Consider the following 15,241-nt stretch of genomic DNA (forward strand, 5'->3'; position numbering starts at 1 on the left):
GGAAGACAGGAGTGCCTGGCGTGCTCTGGTCCATGGGGTCACGAAGAGTCGGACACGACTAAATGACTAAACAACAACAAGTGTTTCTTAATGGCCATAGCTTGGCTAGGTCGTTTTGCATAGGCTAGCCCAGGAATTCCTCTGCAGCTTGTATATTCCCTTCATATCCCAAATAATCAAAACCTTACCATTTATTAATTTCTAGGGATCCCCCCACCATATAACAATATAACAGTATAAACCCATAGTTTAATGAATGTCAGAAGCATTGAATTTCAGTGTGAGAATGGTAAGCAACCAAAGTTCCATTTTGAAAGTGGGATATAAATTTCTAACTTTAAAGCATTTGGTTGGATTCCTTAGGCCGAGCAGCCCTTGGGAAAGATCAAGACATCCACAAGCGGAAGAAAGAGATAGATCAACGACTGGATGCTCTTTCTTGCCAGTGTGCTATAGACGAAAGCCAAAGCAAAGAGAAAGTACTTGTTAGTTGCCATGTGTAATTTGACCAGGATTATTATATCCTACTCAGTCTGTCTGGTAGGCTGTGGTCTGAAACTGTAGTTCAGACATGCTCTTCAGTTAAAAGTGTGAAGGCTTGGAGGCACAGCGGATGGGCCGAAACCTGATGTGGGGTAGTGGGGAGACACATGTTTTACTTGCTCAAATGCTCAGTCTTCAGTTAAAGTGGGGATCAAGTAGCAGGGAGGCTGTTCAGAACTTTTTTTTCCTTTCCGTAAGCAGCCCTATATTGAGTCAGAAAATAGATCCATCTAGCTCAGGCTTCCTCAAGCTCGGCCCTCCAGATGTTTTGAGACTACAATTCCCATCCTGGAAGAAATTTAAGGACTATCTGCAAAAGTACTGTAAATTGTATGAATGTTAGAATGATGCAGGATACAAAGATAACTTGGCATTAGTAACTTAGCGGAAAGGAGTATGAAAATAACCGAACTATAAGAACAAAGGTGAAATTCGAATAATATTATGTCAAGCTTAAATATTTAAATATTTGATAACAAAGGGTAAAATTGGAGACATAATAGTTGAAAGGTATAAATTAAAACAAGATTTGAGAGAAGGTGAAGTATTGCTGAACATGATTTTGTAAATGGGAACACAGGAAAGGGAGATGTGAGGGAGTCTGAGAAGAGGGTTATGGAAATTTGGTGTATGAAACCTAACTATGTTGTATGTCTTTTATATGATTTTTCTTGTTCTGTGTGTATTTTTTCATTTTGGTGATGGTGTCTTTGATTGTTTTTGGGTTGTGTATGTGCTTGGTGTTATATTGTTTAAAACCTTTAATAAATATTTTATAAAAAAAGAGACTACAGTTCCCATCATCCCTGACCACTGGTTCTGCTAGCTAGGGATCATGGGAGTTGTAGGCCAAAAACATCGGGAGTGCTGAGGTTCAAGAAGCCTGATCTAGCTCATTATTGTCAACATTGACAGGCAGCAACTCTCCAGGGTTTCAGGCAGCCCTACCTAGAGATACCATTGGGGATTGAATCTGGGACCTTTTGCATCCAAAGTAGATGCTCTACCACTGAGCTATGCCCTTCCCCATGATTGGTTGAGTATTCATGTCAAAAACGAGTAAATTCCCACCCACCTCATCTTTCTTTCAGAAACAACAGTTAGAGCAGGAAACTCGGAGGCTTGCAGAAGAGAGCAAGAGGCTCACTGTTCAACTGAAGGAGGTATGAGTTTCATCACTAAGATGCTCTTTTTTTTAATAAATATTTTATTAAGTTTTCAAACCCAAAATAAAGGGTAAACACACAAAGTCCCTTCACCAAGAAAATAACAAACATAAGAAACAAATACAAATACACCATCAAACAACACAGAGAAGACAAAGTAAAAAAGACCAACTGTTCAAAACACATTTTTTTTTAATATAACTAACTGGACTTCCTCACATCTCCCTAACCCTGCATTCTTTGTAATAAAAAAAATACCAGTAAATTATTACCTTGTTTCATACCTTATGTTATACTTTTCAAATGTTATATTTCTAAATTTAAAGTAGTTTTTGTCAACTTATTTGTACCTTTAATTAAACATAATATTACTTTAAATTTCAGCCTTTTCTTACTTATAACTTAGTTTTCTGTATCTCAAAATCAAATTACTGGAGCCATATTTTTCTGAATCGTGCAATTTCTTAACATTCATACAGCTTATATTGTTTTTGTAAATAGTCTTTAAATTTTTTCCAGTCCTCTTCCATTGTTTCTTCTCCCAAATCTCGGATTCTGCCAGTCATTTCAGCCAGTTCCATATAGTCCATCAATTGCGTCTGCCACTCTTCCAGTGTGGGCAAGTCTTGTGTCTTCCATTATTTTGCAATAAGCATTCTTGCTGCTGTAGTCGCATACATAAAAAAGGTTCTGTCCTTTTTTAACACTTTCTGGCCGACAATGCCCAAGAGGAAGGCTTCTGGTTTCTTAACGAAGGTATATTTAAATACCTTTTTTAACTCATTATAGATCATTTCCCAGAAGGCCTTCACTTTTGGACAGGTCCACCAGAGGTGAAAAAATGTCCCTTCAGCCTCCTTACATTTCCAGCATTTATTATCAGTCAGGTGATATATTTTTGCAAGCTTGACTGGGGTCATGTACCACCTATATATCATTTTCATAATATTTTCCTTCAAGGCATTACATGCCGTGAATTTCATTCCGGTGGTCCATAACCTTTCCCAGTCCTCAAACATAATGTTATACCCAATATCCTGAGCCCATTTTATCATGGCTGATTTGACTGTCTCATCCTGAGTGTTCCATTTAAGCAGCAAGTTATACATTCTCGAAAGTACCTTAGTCTTTGGTTCTAACAATTCTGTCTCTAGTTTCGATTTTTCCACCTGGAATCCTATCTTTTTATCCAATTTAAAAACCTCTTGAATTTGAGCGTAGTGTAACCAATCTCGCACCTTATTCTTTAATTTTTCTAAGCTCTGCAACCTCCAATTGTCTCCGATTTTCTCTATTATTTCCCAATATTTCGGCCAGCCGGCCTCCATATTGAGTCTTTTTCGGGCCTTAGCCTCCATTGGTGATAGCCATCTCGGGGTCTTGTTTTCTAATAAGTCCTTATATTTAGTCCAGACAATAAACATTGCTTTTCTGACAATATGGTTTTTGAACCCTTTATGAACCTTAACCTTGTCGTACCACAAATATGCATGCCATCCAAAAGCATTATTGAACCCTTCCAGATCTAGGACATCAGTGTTCTCTAACAATAACCAGTCCTTCATCCAGCAGAAAGCTGCAGCTTCATAATATAACCTTAAGTCCGGCAGGGCAAATCCCCCCCTTTCTTTTGCATCAGTTAGAATCTTAAATTTTATTCTGGGCTTTTTGCCCCGCCAGACAAACTTAGAGATATCTTTCTGCCACTTTCCAAAACATTCCACTCTGTCCACAATCTGTAGGGTTTGAAACAAAAACAACATCTTTGGCAATACATTCATCTTTATAGCTGCAATTCGACCCAACAAGGAAAGTTTCAATCTTGACCAAGTTTCTAGGTCCTTTTTAATTTCTGACCAACATTTTTCATAATTATCTTTAAATAAATTCAAGTTTTTAGCAGTCAAATTAACCCCTAGGTATTTCACTTTTTTAACCACATTTAACTCTGTCTCTTTCTGAAACCTTTCTGATTCCTCAGTTGTCAATTTCCCCCCCAAAACCTTAGTTTTTTGCTTGTTCAGTTTGAACCCCGCCACCCGACCAAACTCATGAATTAATTCTAAAACTCTCTTCGTACTAGATTCTGGCTCCTGTAGTGTTAAAACCAAGTCATCTGCAAAAGCTTTCAGTTTATATTGTTTCACTCTGACCTGTATTCCTTGCACCAACCGGTCCTCCCTAATCATGTTCAAAAGCACCTCCAGGACTGAAATAAATAACAGAGGGGATAAGGGGCAACCTTGCCGTGTTCCTTTTTCAATTTTAAACTCTTCTGTCACCACATTGTTAACTATCAATTTAGCTTTTTGTTCTGAGTAAATTGCCTCTATTCCATTTTCAAACCCCCGTCCCACTCCCATCCCTTCCAAGTTTTTTTTCATAAACTTCCAAGAAATGTTGTCAAAGGCCTTCTCCGCATCAATAAAGATCAAAACTGCTTTTGTATTGATATTAGTTTGCAAAAGTTCCAGAATATCAATGATATTCCTAGTGTTATCAAACAAATGTCTACCTGGGAGAAAGCCTGCCTGGTCTTTATGAATTACTTCATTTAGTACTTTTTTAAGTCTACTTGCCAAAATATCTGCAAAAATTTTGTAATCCACATTTAGGAGTGAGATGGGACGGTAGTTCTTCAGTTGAGTCTTTTCAGTTTCCACTTTAGGTATCAATGTGATGAAAGCTTCTTTCCACGATTCCGGTGCCTTCTTCCCCTCCATAATCTGATTGCATACCTCCATTAATGGTTGTATCAAAAAGTCTTTCAATGTCTTGTAGTACTTGGAGGTGAGTCCATCTGGCCCTGGAGATTTGCCTAGATGCATATTCTGAATGGCACCCTCAATTTCTTGTTGAGTTATCTTATAATTCAGAATAGTTCTTTTTTCTTGAGGTAATTTCGATAGCCCATTAGCTTTTAAGAATTGATCTATCTCTGTCTCTTCTTGCGGCCCTTGCTTATAAAGTTGTTTAAAATATCTCTGGAAACACTTTCTAATTTCCTCAGGTTTCTGGATATTTCTCCCTTCAATCTCTAAGTTTGTAACCGTATTCAGTTTTTGTCTCTTTTTCAACTGCCAAGCTAGCAGTTTCCCACACTTATTGGCTGATTCAAATGATATTTGTTTCATTTGTTTAATTTTCCACTCAACTTCTCGATTTATCAATTTAGCATATTGTGCTTGGTAAAATTTAATTTCTCTCAGAATCTCCTGTGATTTTGGTTTTGATCTCAGTTTTTTCTCACCATCTCTTATCTTCCCTAAGATCTTATCCTTTTTTTCATTCCAAAGTCTTTTCTTTATCGTGTTCTGTTGTATCAAAAACCCTCTCATAACGGCTTTACTTGCGTCCCAGATTGTTCTTTTTTCCACTGTAGTGTTCAAATTTATTTCAAAATAATCTTTTAAAGTTTTTTTGGCCTTCTTCACAATCTCCTGGTCTCTTAGTAGGGTGTCATTCATTTTCCATCTGAAGGAACCGATTGGAGTGAGTCTCATTTCCACTTTCATAGCGTTATGGTCGGAGCAGGTTTTTGGGCAGATTTCCACTTTTCTGGTCTTAGGTGCCAGCCCTCTAGTTATCCATATTTGGTCGATTCTTGTCCATGACAGATGGGCTTCAGAAAAGAATGTTCCTTCTTTACCTAGGGGGTTCTTTGTCCTCCAAATATCAATCAAGTCCATATTGTCAGTTAGTTCAAAGAAAGTTTTAGGTAGTCTGCCGTCTTTTGTTAAATTTTGATTTTGTGACTTGTCCATATTTGTGGAGACCACCCCATTCATGTCTCCCATCATAATGATGTTGGTATAGTCCAAATAATCCAGCATTGTCTCATGCAGTTTCCCATAGAATTCTGATTTCCCCTCATTCGGTGCATAAATTCCTAAAATTAAAAATTTTTCTCCTTGGGTCTGTATCTCAATAGCCAAAATTCTTCCTTGCGCATCTTTAAATAAAAATTTTGGTGACAGGCTCTCCTTTGCATAAATCACCACTCCTCTTTTCTTAACTCTGTCCGATGAAATAAATTCTTGGCCTAGTCTTTTATTAATTAACACTTTCCTATGGAGCCTAGTCACATGCGTTTCCTGTAAGCAAATAATGTCCAATTGTTCTTTTTTCAATATGTGAAATATTCTTCTTTTTTCCGGGGAATTCCCGCCGTTAATGTTCCAACTAAGAAGCTGCAGAGACATCCTGGATCAATCTGTTAATCCTTTGGTGGTGGCGTCTCCTCCTTTGAGTCCTCTAGTCCCGAGGGTACAGGTATAGGTGCAGGTCCCGGCGGAGGTGGTGGCCAGGATACTATTGCTCCTTTCTGAAGGTCCTCTTCGTGGTCGTTCAAAAACTTTTGTTGATCTTCTGCTGTTTTGATTTTAACTTTCTTTCCTTTGAAGTTGAAGGATAATCCTTGAGGAAATTCCCACCTAAAGGGAATTGAGTTGCCTTTCAGTAGTTTTGTTAATTTCGTGTATGTAGCTCTAAGGTCCAAGAGTTGTTTCGGGATGTCTTTGTAAATTTCTGCTCTGTTGCCTTGAATATCCACTGATTTTCCAAAGTGAAGGCCTAGTATTTTATCTCTCTCTTGCCTGGATCTCAAAATGATCAAACAGTCTCTGGGTCTGTCCTTCCTCACCACTCTTCCCAATCTGAAAGCACTTACAATTTTAAAGTCTTTATCTTCTTCTATACCCCAGAACTTTGAAAATTCTGATGTCAGATAACCAATCAAATCTCCCTGTTCAAGTTCTGGGATAGCTCTCAATCTGAGATTATTTTCCCTATTTCTCAGTTCAACCATAGACAGGTAGGCCTGCTGTTCACTAATTTGTTTATGCAGCGGCTTTACCTCCACCTTTATTGCCTCAACCTTCTGATTGGCTTCCACAGCTTTTTGATTGGCTTCCTCAGCCAATTTTCGATTTTCTACAGTTGCTTCCTGTAGATTCCCAATTGCCTGTGTATGTTGAGTAACTTGGTCAGTCAATTTGCTGATGGTGGCTGTAGCTTGGTCAATTTTAGACGAGTGCTCATCCGCCTTCTTGTTTAAAATTGCCAATTGTCCCAAAATTTGCTCTAAGACTGCTGCGGATCCTCCTGATGCCATATCCTCTAATGGTGTCTGCTCAGCTTCCTCTTCTTGTGCCTCTAAAACAGCTGGGACAGATGATCTGCGTGGCTGAGAAGTCAAGGTTGTTTGTACAAGTTGTTTAGCTTTCGTTTTGGCCAGTCTTGTTTTCCCTGTGCCACTCATTCCAATCCTGTCTACGTGCCAAGGTCAGTCTATCTACAGTCCCATGGGAAAGACAGTTCCAGAGAGTAAACAACAAGGCAGCAGAAAATCAAAACAAAATGCAATTCCCAGACAATTGTAAATCCAAAATCCTCTAGGGGGAGTACAACTGTGCTTCAGAAGGAAGAAAGGGTTATTCCGCCATTAAAGTCCCAGCAGTTAGAAAACAGATTTGAAGGGAACCTTCAACTTCCTTTTGGCATGTAGAGCTTTTCCCAAGTTAAAAACAAAGTCTCAAAAGAGGTGCAAGAAACACTTTCCCTATTTGTATCCAAACTGTAACGCTCGCATATATCACTTTCAATATTAAAAACAGTTTCAGCAATTTGACAGTTCTTTTTAAGCCTGGCAGTCCGTGACTTTGGGCTCCTCCGTCATTTGTAAATCCACAAAGGAAGGGGAAAGTCCACTCAAAAACCAACAAAAGTAAAGCAAAGTAGTCTCATTTAATTTCTTAAAAGCAAGTTCAGTTGTTGCACGATAATCCGGACTTTTTACAACCCTTATTAAAGCGCATCCAGCTTGTCAAAAACTTTACTTTGATCCTTTAAGCACGATCGGAAGACGGACTTCCTGTTTGCGTCTCCCGTTTTCAGCCAAATTCAGTCACTTTTATCCCGAGATTTTTTAAATTCCCCTACTCACGGGTTTGTAGTTTAGAGTCTGATGTTCCAGGAAGAAAGGTCAGCGCTCATCGGCAGCAGCCGCGCGGCTTCACTTCCGCAGAAAGAGCGATGAACTCACAGCACCGCTCCCCCTTCCACGTTCCGGAGCCCCTTACGGGGTTCCTTCTTCGTCTCCGGGGGGGGGGGGGCTTCTGGTGCCCGCCGAGTCCCACGGCCACAGGCTCACTCTGCCTGCGGTTTTTCTTTATGGGTCTCCGCTTTGCCGTAGCAGACGACCCTTTTCTGCGGAGCCCCTCTTCACAGCGCGAAGAGGACCGCCATTGCCGTTTCGCGCCGCCTCCGGAAGTCACTAAGCTGCTCTTAAAAACAACCTTGGTGAACTGCTTCATCTCATCATGCAAAGAAGTGCTTGTGTCTTGGATTAGCTCCAGCTAGGAAATCAGAATATCTCTCCTGTTAGTACAGATCACTGATTGTGCTGCTACTCTGTTGCACATCAGCCACGTGCCATTATCTCAGCCAAATCATAGACTAGGGTTGCCATAGGTCTAGGAAATCCTGGACATGTCATCTTTTGTTGGGCCAACATGCCCACCCGGGGGATTTTTACATTTTAAAGGAAATGTCTGGGTTGGGGGGGGGGGCTGGTTTGCTTGTTTGTTTGTGTTTGGCTTGGGCATGAGAGGCTTGGGCGCTGGTGGCTTTCTCCCACTTCCTCTTTCAGCTCTATGGACTGCATACAATTAATTTTTACCCACTTAGATTAATGAGCCTAATGGGCTTGTCATGTTCATTCACTGGATTGGATACAACCCTATGTGCTTTCCAAGCTGGGTTAGGGTAACTTTCCTCACCACCTCATGCCATAGAAGGTGAGGCTGTGGCTTGGTGGGCACCGAGAGAAATTCTAAGGGGCACTGTTGCATTCCTGAGCACCACATGGGTGAACACATACACCTTCATACGGACTCTAAGCAGGTATTTGGCTGTGTTTATCCTGAGTCATAGGAGCATTGGGAAGCTGCTTTATACTGAGTCAGGCCATTGATCTAACTTGGTCAGTATTGTTTGGCCTATCTGGAGATATTGGCGATTGAAGCTGACACCTCCTGCATGCAAAATGGGTACCCCTTCATAGAACTATGGCCTGTCATTTTAGCATCCAATCCAGTTCTTCTTCTAAAAGCAGCTGACTTCATCTTCAACCACACACTGAGCATGGACTTGTTTTGCCTGCCTGACCATGGCTGCTGTTGCAAAAACAAAACAGGCAGCTGAAAGAAAACTGGTCTCTGTCTAAAAATTAGGTGCTCTTAAAAAGGAAGTTCCTGGCTCTTGTGTTTCCCAGGTTTGTGGGCGATCGCAAAGCAACATGAAAACGAACATCATCCTGGAGTCTCACATCATCTGCTGCACACTGAGCACCAGTGGGAGCAGCCTGCTGGGTGCAGTATTCCAGCGGCTGGACTGTGATCCTCTGAGCTGCGTCATCGTGGACATGGTTAGTGGGGGATATAGGCACTACAGTAGCAAGGGCATATTTGGGGCAGGAGGATGGAGGGTGTCTTTAGTACCTTTTACAGATTGCAGAAACAGCCCTGTTCACTATGGCTGCCTTGTTTTGTATTTATACAAATGTTTTCCCACCACCAGCACCCTCTTCTGACATTAAAAGCCCTCAAGGCAGCTTTTTTGTTTGATGTGTTTTGACTGTTTTTAGTGGTGTTGCCTGCTTTTTTTATTTCAAGGCGTGCATAGGTGGTTTGCCAAAGGGGGGTGGGTGGGCAGACAGGGGAGTCAGATCATTGCCAGTTTTTCTTTTGTGAAATAAGTATTTTCTTGTGTCCTTAACTGTTACTTACCGTATTTTTCGCTCCATAGGGTGCACCGGACCATAGGGTGCACCTAGTTTTTTTTTGGGGGGGGGAATAAAGAAAAAAAAATTACCCCCCCCCAGCTCCAAAGAGCAAAGAAGCCAAGACAGCGAGTGGGATCCAACCCGCTGGCTGTCTTGGCTTCCTCTTTAGCCACGTGCAACCTCTCCAGCCGGGAGAGGCTGTGCGCGGCTTCGTTTTTAGCCGTGGGGCTGGGGCGGGGGAAGCCCCCAAAACAGGTCCAGGAGCGGCGGCAAGATTGCGCGCAACCTCGCTGCCACTCCTGGAGCTTGCGGGGCTGGGGGCAGGGGAAGCTCGAGCTTCCCCCGACCCCAGCCCCCAGAACAGACAGCTATCCGCAAGCTGTCCGAGCGCAGCGGGAGTTCCCGCCGGGCTCCGAAGGCTTGCGGATAGTTGCCTGAAGCCGGGGGAGCGCAGCGGGAGTTGGCACTGCGCTCCCTGGGTTTCAGGCTGCCTGAAGCCTGCATTCGCTCCATAGGACGCACACACATTTCCCCTTCAGCCCAAAAAGGTTGGGGACTCCTTAGGAACATAGGAATGTGCCTTATACTAAATCAGACCATTGGTCCATCTTGCTCAGTATTGTCCACACTGACTTACAGCAGCTCTCCAAGGTTTTAGGCAGGAATCTCTCCCAGCCCTACCTGGAGATGCCAAGGACTGAACCTGGGACCTTCTGCACACCAGACAGCTGCCTTCTGGAGGACATCATGTCAGCTACCCATGAGTAGCCTTAGGCAAGCCCCTCTCTGCAAGAACCTTTTACATAATTACAGAAAGCTCTTTGAATGCTTATGGAAAATCGCTACATAAGTACTAAATAACATTTATGTCAGAGAAGCAGCTCCAGTCAAGCTCTAAGCTTGGGAGGCCATGAACCACTTGATCCAACCAGATGATCACCTGCTAATTCACCTGACCAGCCTAACCCTAATAGCATGTCACAGTGGGGAAAGCATCTCACCTAAATCCCTGATTGGCACTTGTTCTGTAGTGGTGGGTACCGTGGGCCTGGTGTGTGCATGAAGACAAAAAGAGAGAAAGAGGAGGCGAGCTGCTGTGCTTACTGATTAAATGTATTTTTACTGTTGCTGCTCTATACGTTTCGGAGTACATAACTCCCTTCAGGAGCTTTAAATGCTTACAAATTCCTTAGACCCAGAAACACTCTCTTCTGTAAACCTGAGCTCAGAAAACAGCTCTGAATAATCTGCAAAGCAACCTTTTTTCTTTCTGCACCTCTACAATGAATCAGGTTTACAGTTTGTTGTTGGGGTTGTTTTGGTTTTGTTGTTTTAAAACTTTAATCAGTAAGCACAGTAGCTTGCCTCCTCTTTCTCTGACCCTGGGCCTAATCACTACATTGAAAGCCTTCCTTTTGCTGTTCATCCAGCCCAAGCATGTTGGTGCTGAGCAGCATGCCCCTCATTGAAAATTCTTCCAGAGGAGTCATACCCAAAGATACCTGGGGCAGGAAGGGGTGAGCATGGAATTTTATAGAACTATAGTAACAGCTTTATAGAATTATATGAACAGGTGTAGGCTGCCAAGACACGCTTCTCACCTGACAGCCTGATGCCTAAATTAAGTGTCCGCATTATAAATGTAGGCCATCAGTTGAAAGCACTCGGTCTTCAACCATGCAGGTTCCCAGTTGTACCATTTAGTGAAAGTTGACACCATCCCTAGCCCTGGTCATGAGTGCTTTGCACATTTTGAGGGTGGAAATTGTGACTTCCATGCCTAGGTATCTTAAATCTCAAGTTGAAGAAGCTGCTGCCACCCTTTAAAAACAAAAACAGAAACAGAAACACCCCCCCACACACACACACTTCAGAATTCAGTTGCTGTACTCCAGGGGTGGCCAACTCCCAAGAGACTGCGATCTACTCACAGAGTTAAAAACTGGCAGTGATCTACCCCATTTTGGGGGGTTCAGCCAGTGTTCTACTAGTCTTGTTTGCACGCTAACATTAAGATGTGTGGTTTAGCATTATGTGATACAGCTTCAGTTGATGGAACTTGTCGTTCCAACATTTTTTGAAGGCACCATCTGGGGTGGGAAAGCTGAACTATATCAAAGTAATCATACAGGGAAAGCAAATTGTATTGAAGCTGGAGGCAACCAAATAAATGTTGGAGAGCTAGGAATTTATTTTTTTTAAGCAAGATCCTTGAGTAGCTCCCTGCTATGGATTGGATCGAAAGATCCTGGCCTCTTCCCTTCCACCCCAGACTCCTGAAAACTGGATCCAGAGGGTCAGGGGAGGCTATTATGTCAGAATGGATGAGTTGCAGATGTGGTATAGCAGGATTTGATACAAGGCGACTTGTGCGGCGAGATCTTAAGATCTCTCTCGATCGCTCTCATTTAAACTGGTCCCTTTGTCTTTTTAAAAGGCCATGCAGGCTTGTGAGGTTGAAACTATCATCCCACTCATTCATGGCTGCAAAAAGCTGGTCCTGGTTGGAGACCCAAAGCAGCTCCCTCCTGCAGTTAAATCTATGGTGAGTATGTCAACAAGATGTTTTGACTATCCCAGAAAGAAGTTGTAGAGCTGAAAACTGACAGGCTGTTTATAGGCATCTAATGACATCTATCAGGTCCTTAATGGTGTATGAGCTGCCTACGGTGAAAATGATTCAATTAGTTTATCGGATCAAATTATTTACACAATTCTGTGAGTTTCTGTGAAATCAGCCTGTGTGATTACCATGTTAGTAGACAACATCCCTTTTGGTTAAAAAGAAATGTATATACCAAGTAGTGTTTTTCTGGGAGACACTCCAATGGCTGGTAGGGCAGAGGCAAGAGTAGATAGGGCCAATGCTTTAAGAATGTATTTTTGTATATGTATATCAAGGGATATTCCCATAGCAGTAGTCTTTGAGAGACTTTTATTTTTCTCAAGCACCACCATTTCTCTTAGTTCTGATATGCTGCAAAGAGCATAAGGAGAGGGGAGAAGTTCCTGCACCCTCTTACGCTGCCATCTTTCCCACTTTCAAATAAATAAAAGATTGGGTTATTTTGTGGGACTGTTTCCCAAGCCTCTTGGGTAGCCCAGAATAGTTCACTCATTCCTAATCTCTAGTTCAAATACAGGTGAAACTCGGAAAATTAGAATATCGTGGAAAAGTTCATTTATTTCAGTAATTCAACTTAAAAGGTGAAACTAATATATGAGATAGACTCATGACATGCAAAGCGAGATATGTCAAGCCTTGATTTGTTATAATTGTGATGATCATGGCGTACAGCTGATGAAAACCCCAAATTAACAATCTCAGAAAATTAGAATATTAAATGAAATCAGCAAAACAAGGATTGCAAATAGAGCAATATTGGACCTCTGAGACATGAGACCAAGCAATGCAGAAGAGCTGAAGGCTGCTGTTGAAGCATCCTGGTCTTCCATAACACCTCAGCAGTGCCACAGGCTGATAGCATCCATTCCACGTCGCATTGAGGGAGTAATTGATGCAAAAGGGGCCCAGACCAAGTACTGAGTACATATGCATGCTTCTACTTCTCATCTCTTGTTCTTTAATTGTTGCTGCCTGTGCTTAACCCATTCCCTGAAAGTTTCACTCCTCCTCCCCTCCCTTGCTTTGGCAGAAAGCTGAGGATTACAGCTACAGGCAGTCTCTGATGGGCCGACTCTGCAGACACCTGAATGGGCAAATCCAAGAAAAACACAGTGACAGGCTTCCAGTCCTGTGCTTGAGGACTCAGTACAGGATGCACCCAGAGATCTGCCTCTTCCCTTCCAATTACATCTACGACCATGCCCTGAAAACTGACCGGTGTGTAGACATCTTACTAATTGTTTTACCTTGCCTCAAGGCAACAGGCATTTCATGAAAAGGTGACCTAAGTGTGGACATCGGTTCCATATTACCCTGGAATTTTGGCTGGTGGTCAGGGATGGTGGGGGTTGTATTCCAGCAACACCTGGAGGGTCCTGCTTTAGCTCATCATATCTGGTGTGTTTGTGTGAATGAATGTACTTGCTCTGACACTACTGGTGAGTACTTAGTTGAATGAAAATTCTGTGCATGATCATAGGCCTCAAACCTGACTCTTTCCAGCAACCTAATTTGATACTTTAATTTTTTTCTTCCATTCTAAGCACTTTCTTGTTCTTTCTTTTTTAATATACTGTATATTAAAAATGATGGTGTTAAATTCCACCCATGTACAATTTTTAGTGAACGTTCCCTAATAGTTGCTGACAGAAATTTATATGGTGCTTTTGTCCATAAATTGTTCTGTTTAACCTCTTCAGTGTTTATATCCCAATTTAATTCCCACCAGCTTTTTAGATTTTGTTAGGGGCAAAATTGGTTCTCAATAAGTGTTTTGTATAAAAGGGAAATGCTATCTCTTATTACCATATTTTCATATTCTGTTAGTTTACTTGTAGCTTCATTTTTAATCTGTGTATTTGTAAGAAATGATCTCTGCTGATATCCTAACAGCCATGAAATTTGATTATTTTCTAAACGTACTTGCATTTCTGCTATTGTAAGAGGTTGTATAAGCCTCTGGATTTTTCTGTATAAGCCTCTGGATTTTTTGCCCTTCCACTGCTATTCACTGAATATGTTTGTCATGCTGTTTGAATATTCCCCTTCATGTAGAAAACGATGACATCAGGGAGAACAGTTTCTGTCATCCCCCACACCACCTCCCTGACATGCTAGTTTTCTCTATGTGGGGAACATCATGTGAATGATTATGTGACGGATAGTGTTTCCTCCTGCAGTGAAGAATTGAGCAAATAGACCTCAGCACACTGCTTTTTAAAAGCTATTATGATTTCTCATTGCATTATAGGTGGACAGAAGAGAGCCGATTCTCTTTGGAATGGCCCTTCCTACCGTACCTCCTCTTTGATGTTTTGGATGGCCAGGAAGAACAGGAGAGCAAGTAAGTTTTTCATTTATTTGCTTTGTGAATTTGTAGTCGCACTTTTCAAAGCGGCTAGCAGGAGTAAAATAAAGAAACAAAATTTAAAATCCCACATAAAGCCAACACTGTTTTTTATTAATTACATTTGTTAGCTGCTTTTTACACAAACAAATCTCTTTTTTAATAATATTTTTATTAATTTTCACCAAAAGAAAAATAGATAAACATTTCAACTTAACAAATTTTCTCATTTTTGGACTTCCATCAGCCATTCTGACAATCATCCGAATTAAACTTTTTAGTTACACATTTCCTGAATTTCCTGTTGCCTTTTAACATACCCATCCACACCTGTTTTTCTTTCTTACAATATTTCTTAAGTTTTTACAGAGCTTCTTTAAATGCCACTAACGTTATTTCGTTATCACTTATACCTCCCCAATACTCGACTAATTTTCCCCAGTCCTCGATAAACCTTTGATCTCGTTGGTATCTGATCTTCCCTGTCATTTTATCAAGTTCTGCATAGTCCATCAGCTTCATTCTCCACTCCTCCAAAGTAGGTACTTGTTCCTGTTTCCATCTCTGGGCCAATAATATTCTTGCCGCTGTTACTGCATATTGGAAAAGTTTACAGTCCTTTTTGTTTATTTCATTTCCTATGATTCCTAAAAGAAAAGCCTCTGGTTTCTTAGCAAATGTATATTTCAACATTTTTTTCAATTCTTTATATATCAATTCCCAGAAGCTCTTCACTTTCTTACATTCCCACCACATATGGTAAAAAGTGCCATCCT

General features: G+C 41.3%; 1 protein-coding gene across 1 annotated transcript in view; it reads left to right on the forward strand.

Moving 5' to 3' along the window:
• Positions 1–15,241, forward strand: part of LOC310697710 (putative helicase senataxin) — a 109,092-nt gene that overhangs the window by 66,376 nt on the left and 27,475 nt on the right. The window contains exons 7-12 of the mRNA XM_083484420.1: positions 364–479; positions 1,635–1,706; positions 8,983–9,135; positions 11,930–12,037; positions 13,149–13,336; positions 14,370–14,462. Coding sequence (XP_083340546.1) covers positions 364–479; positions 1,635–1,706; positions 8,983–9,135; positions 11,930–12,037; positions 13,149–13,336; positions 14,370–14,462 — 730 coding nt within the window. The remainder of the gene's footprint in view (positions 1–363; positions 480–1,634; positions 1,707–8,982; positions 9,136–11,929; positions 12,038–13,148; positions 13,337–14,369; positions 14,463–15,241) is intronic.

Source organism: Podarcis liolepis, assembly GCF_965112155.1.
Source record: "Podarcis liolepis genome assembly, chromosome: W".
In the NCBI taxonomy this organism is placed as follows: Eukaryota; Metazoa; Chordata; class Lepidosauria; order Squamata; family Lacertidae; genus Podarcis; species Podarcis liolepis.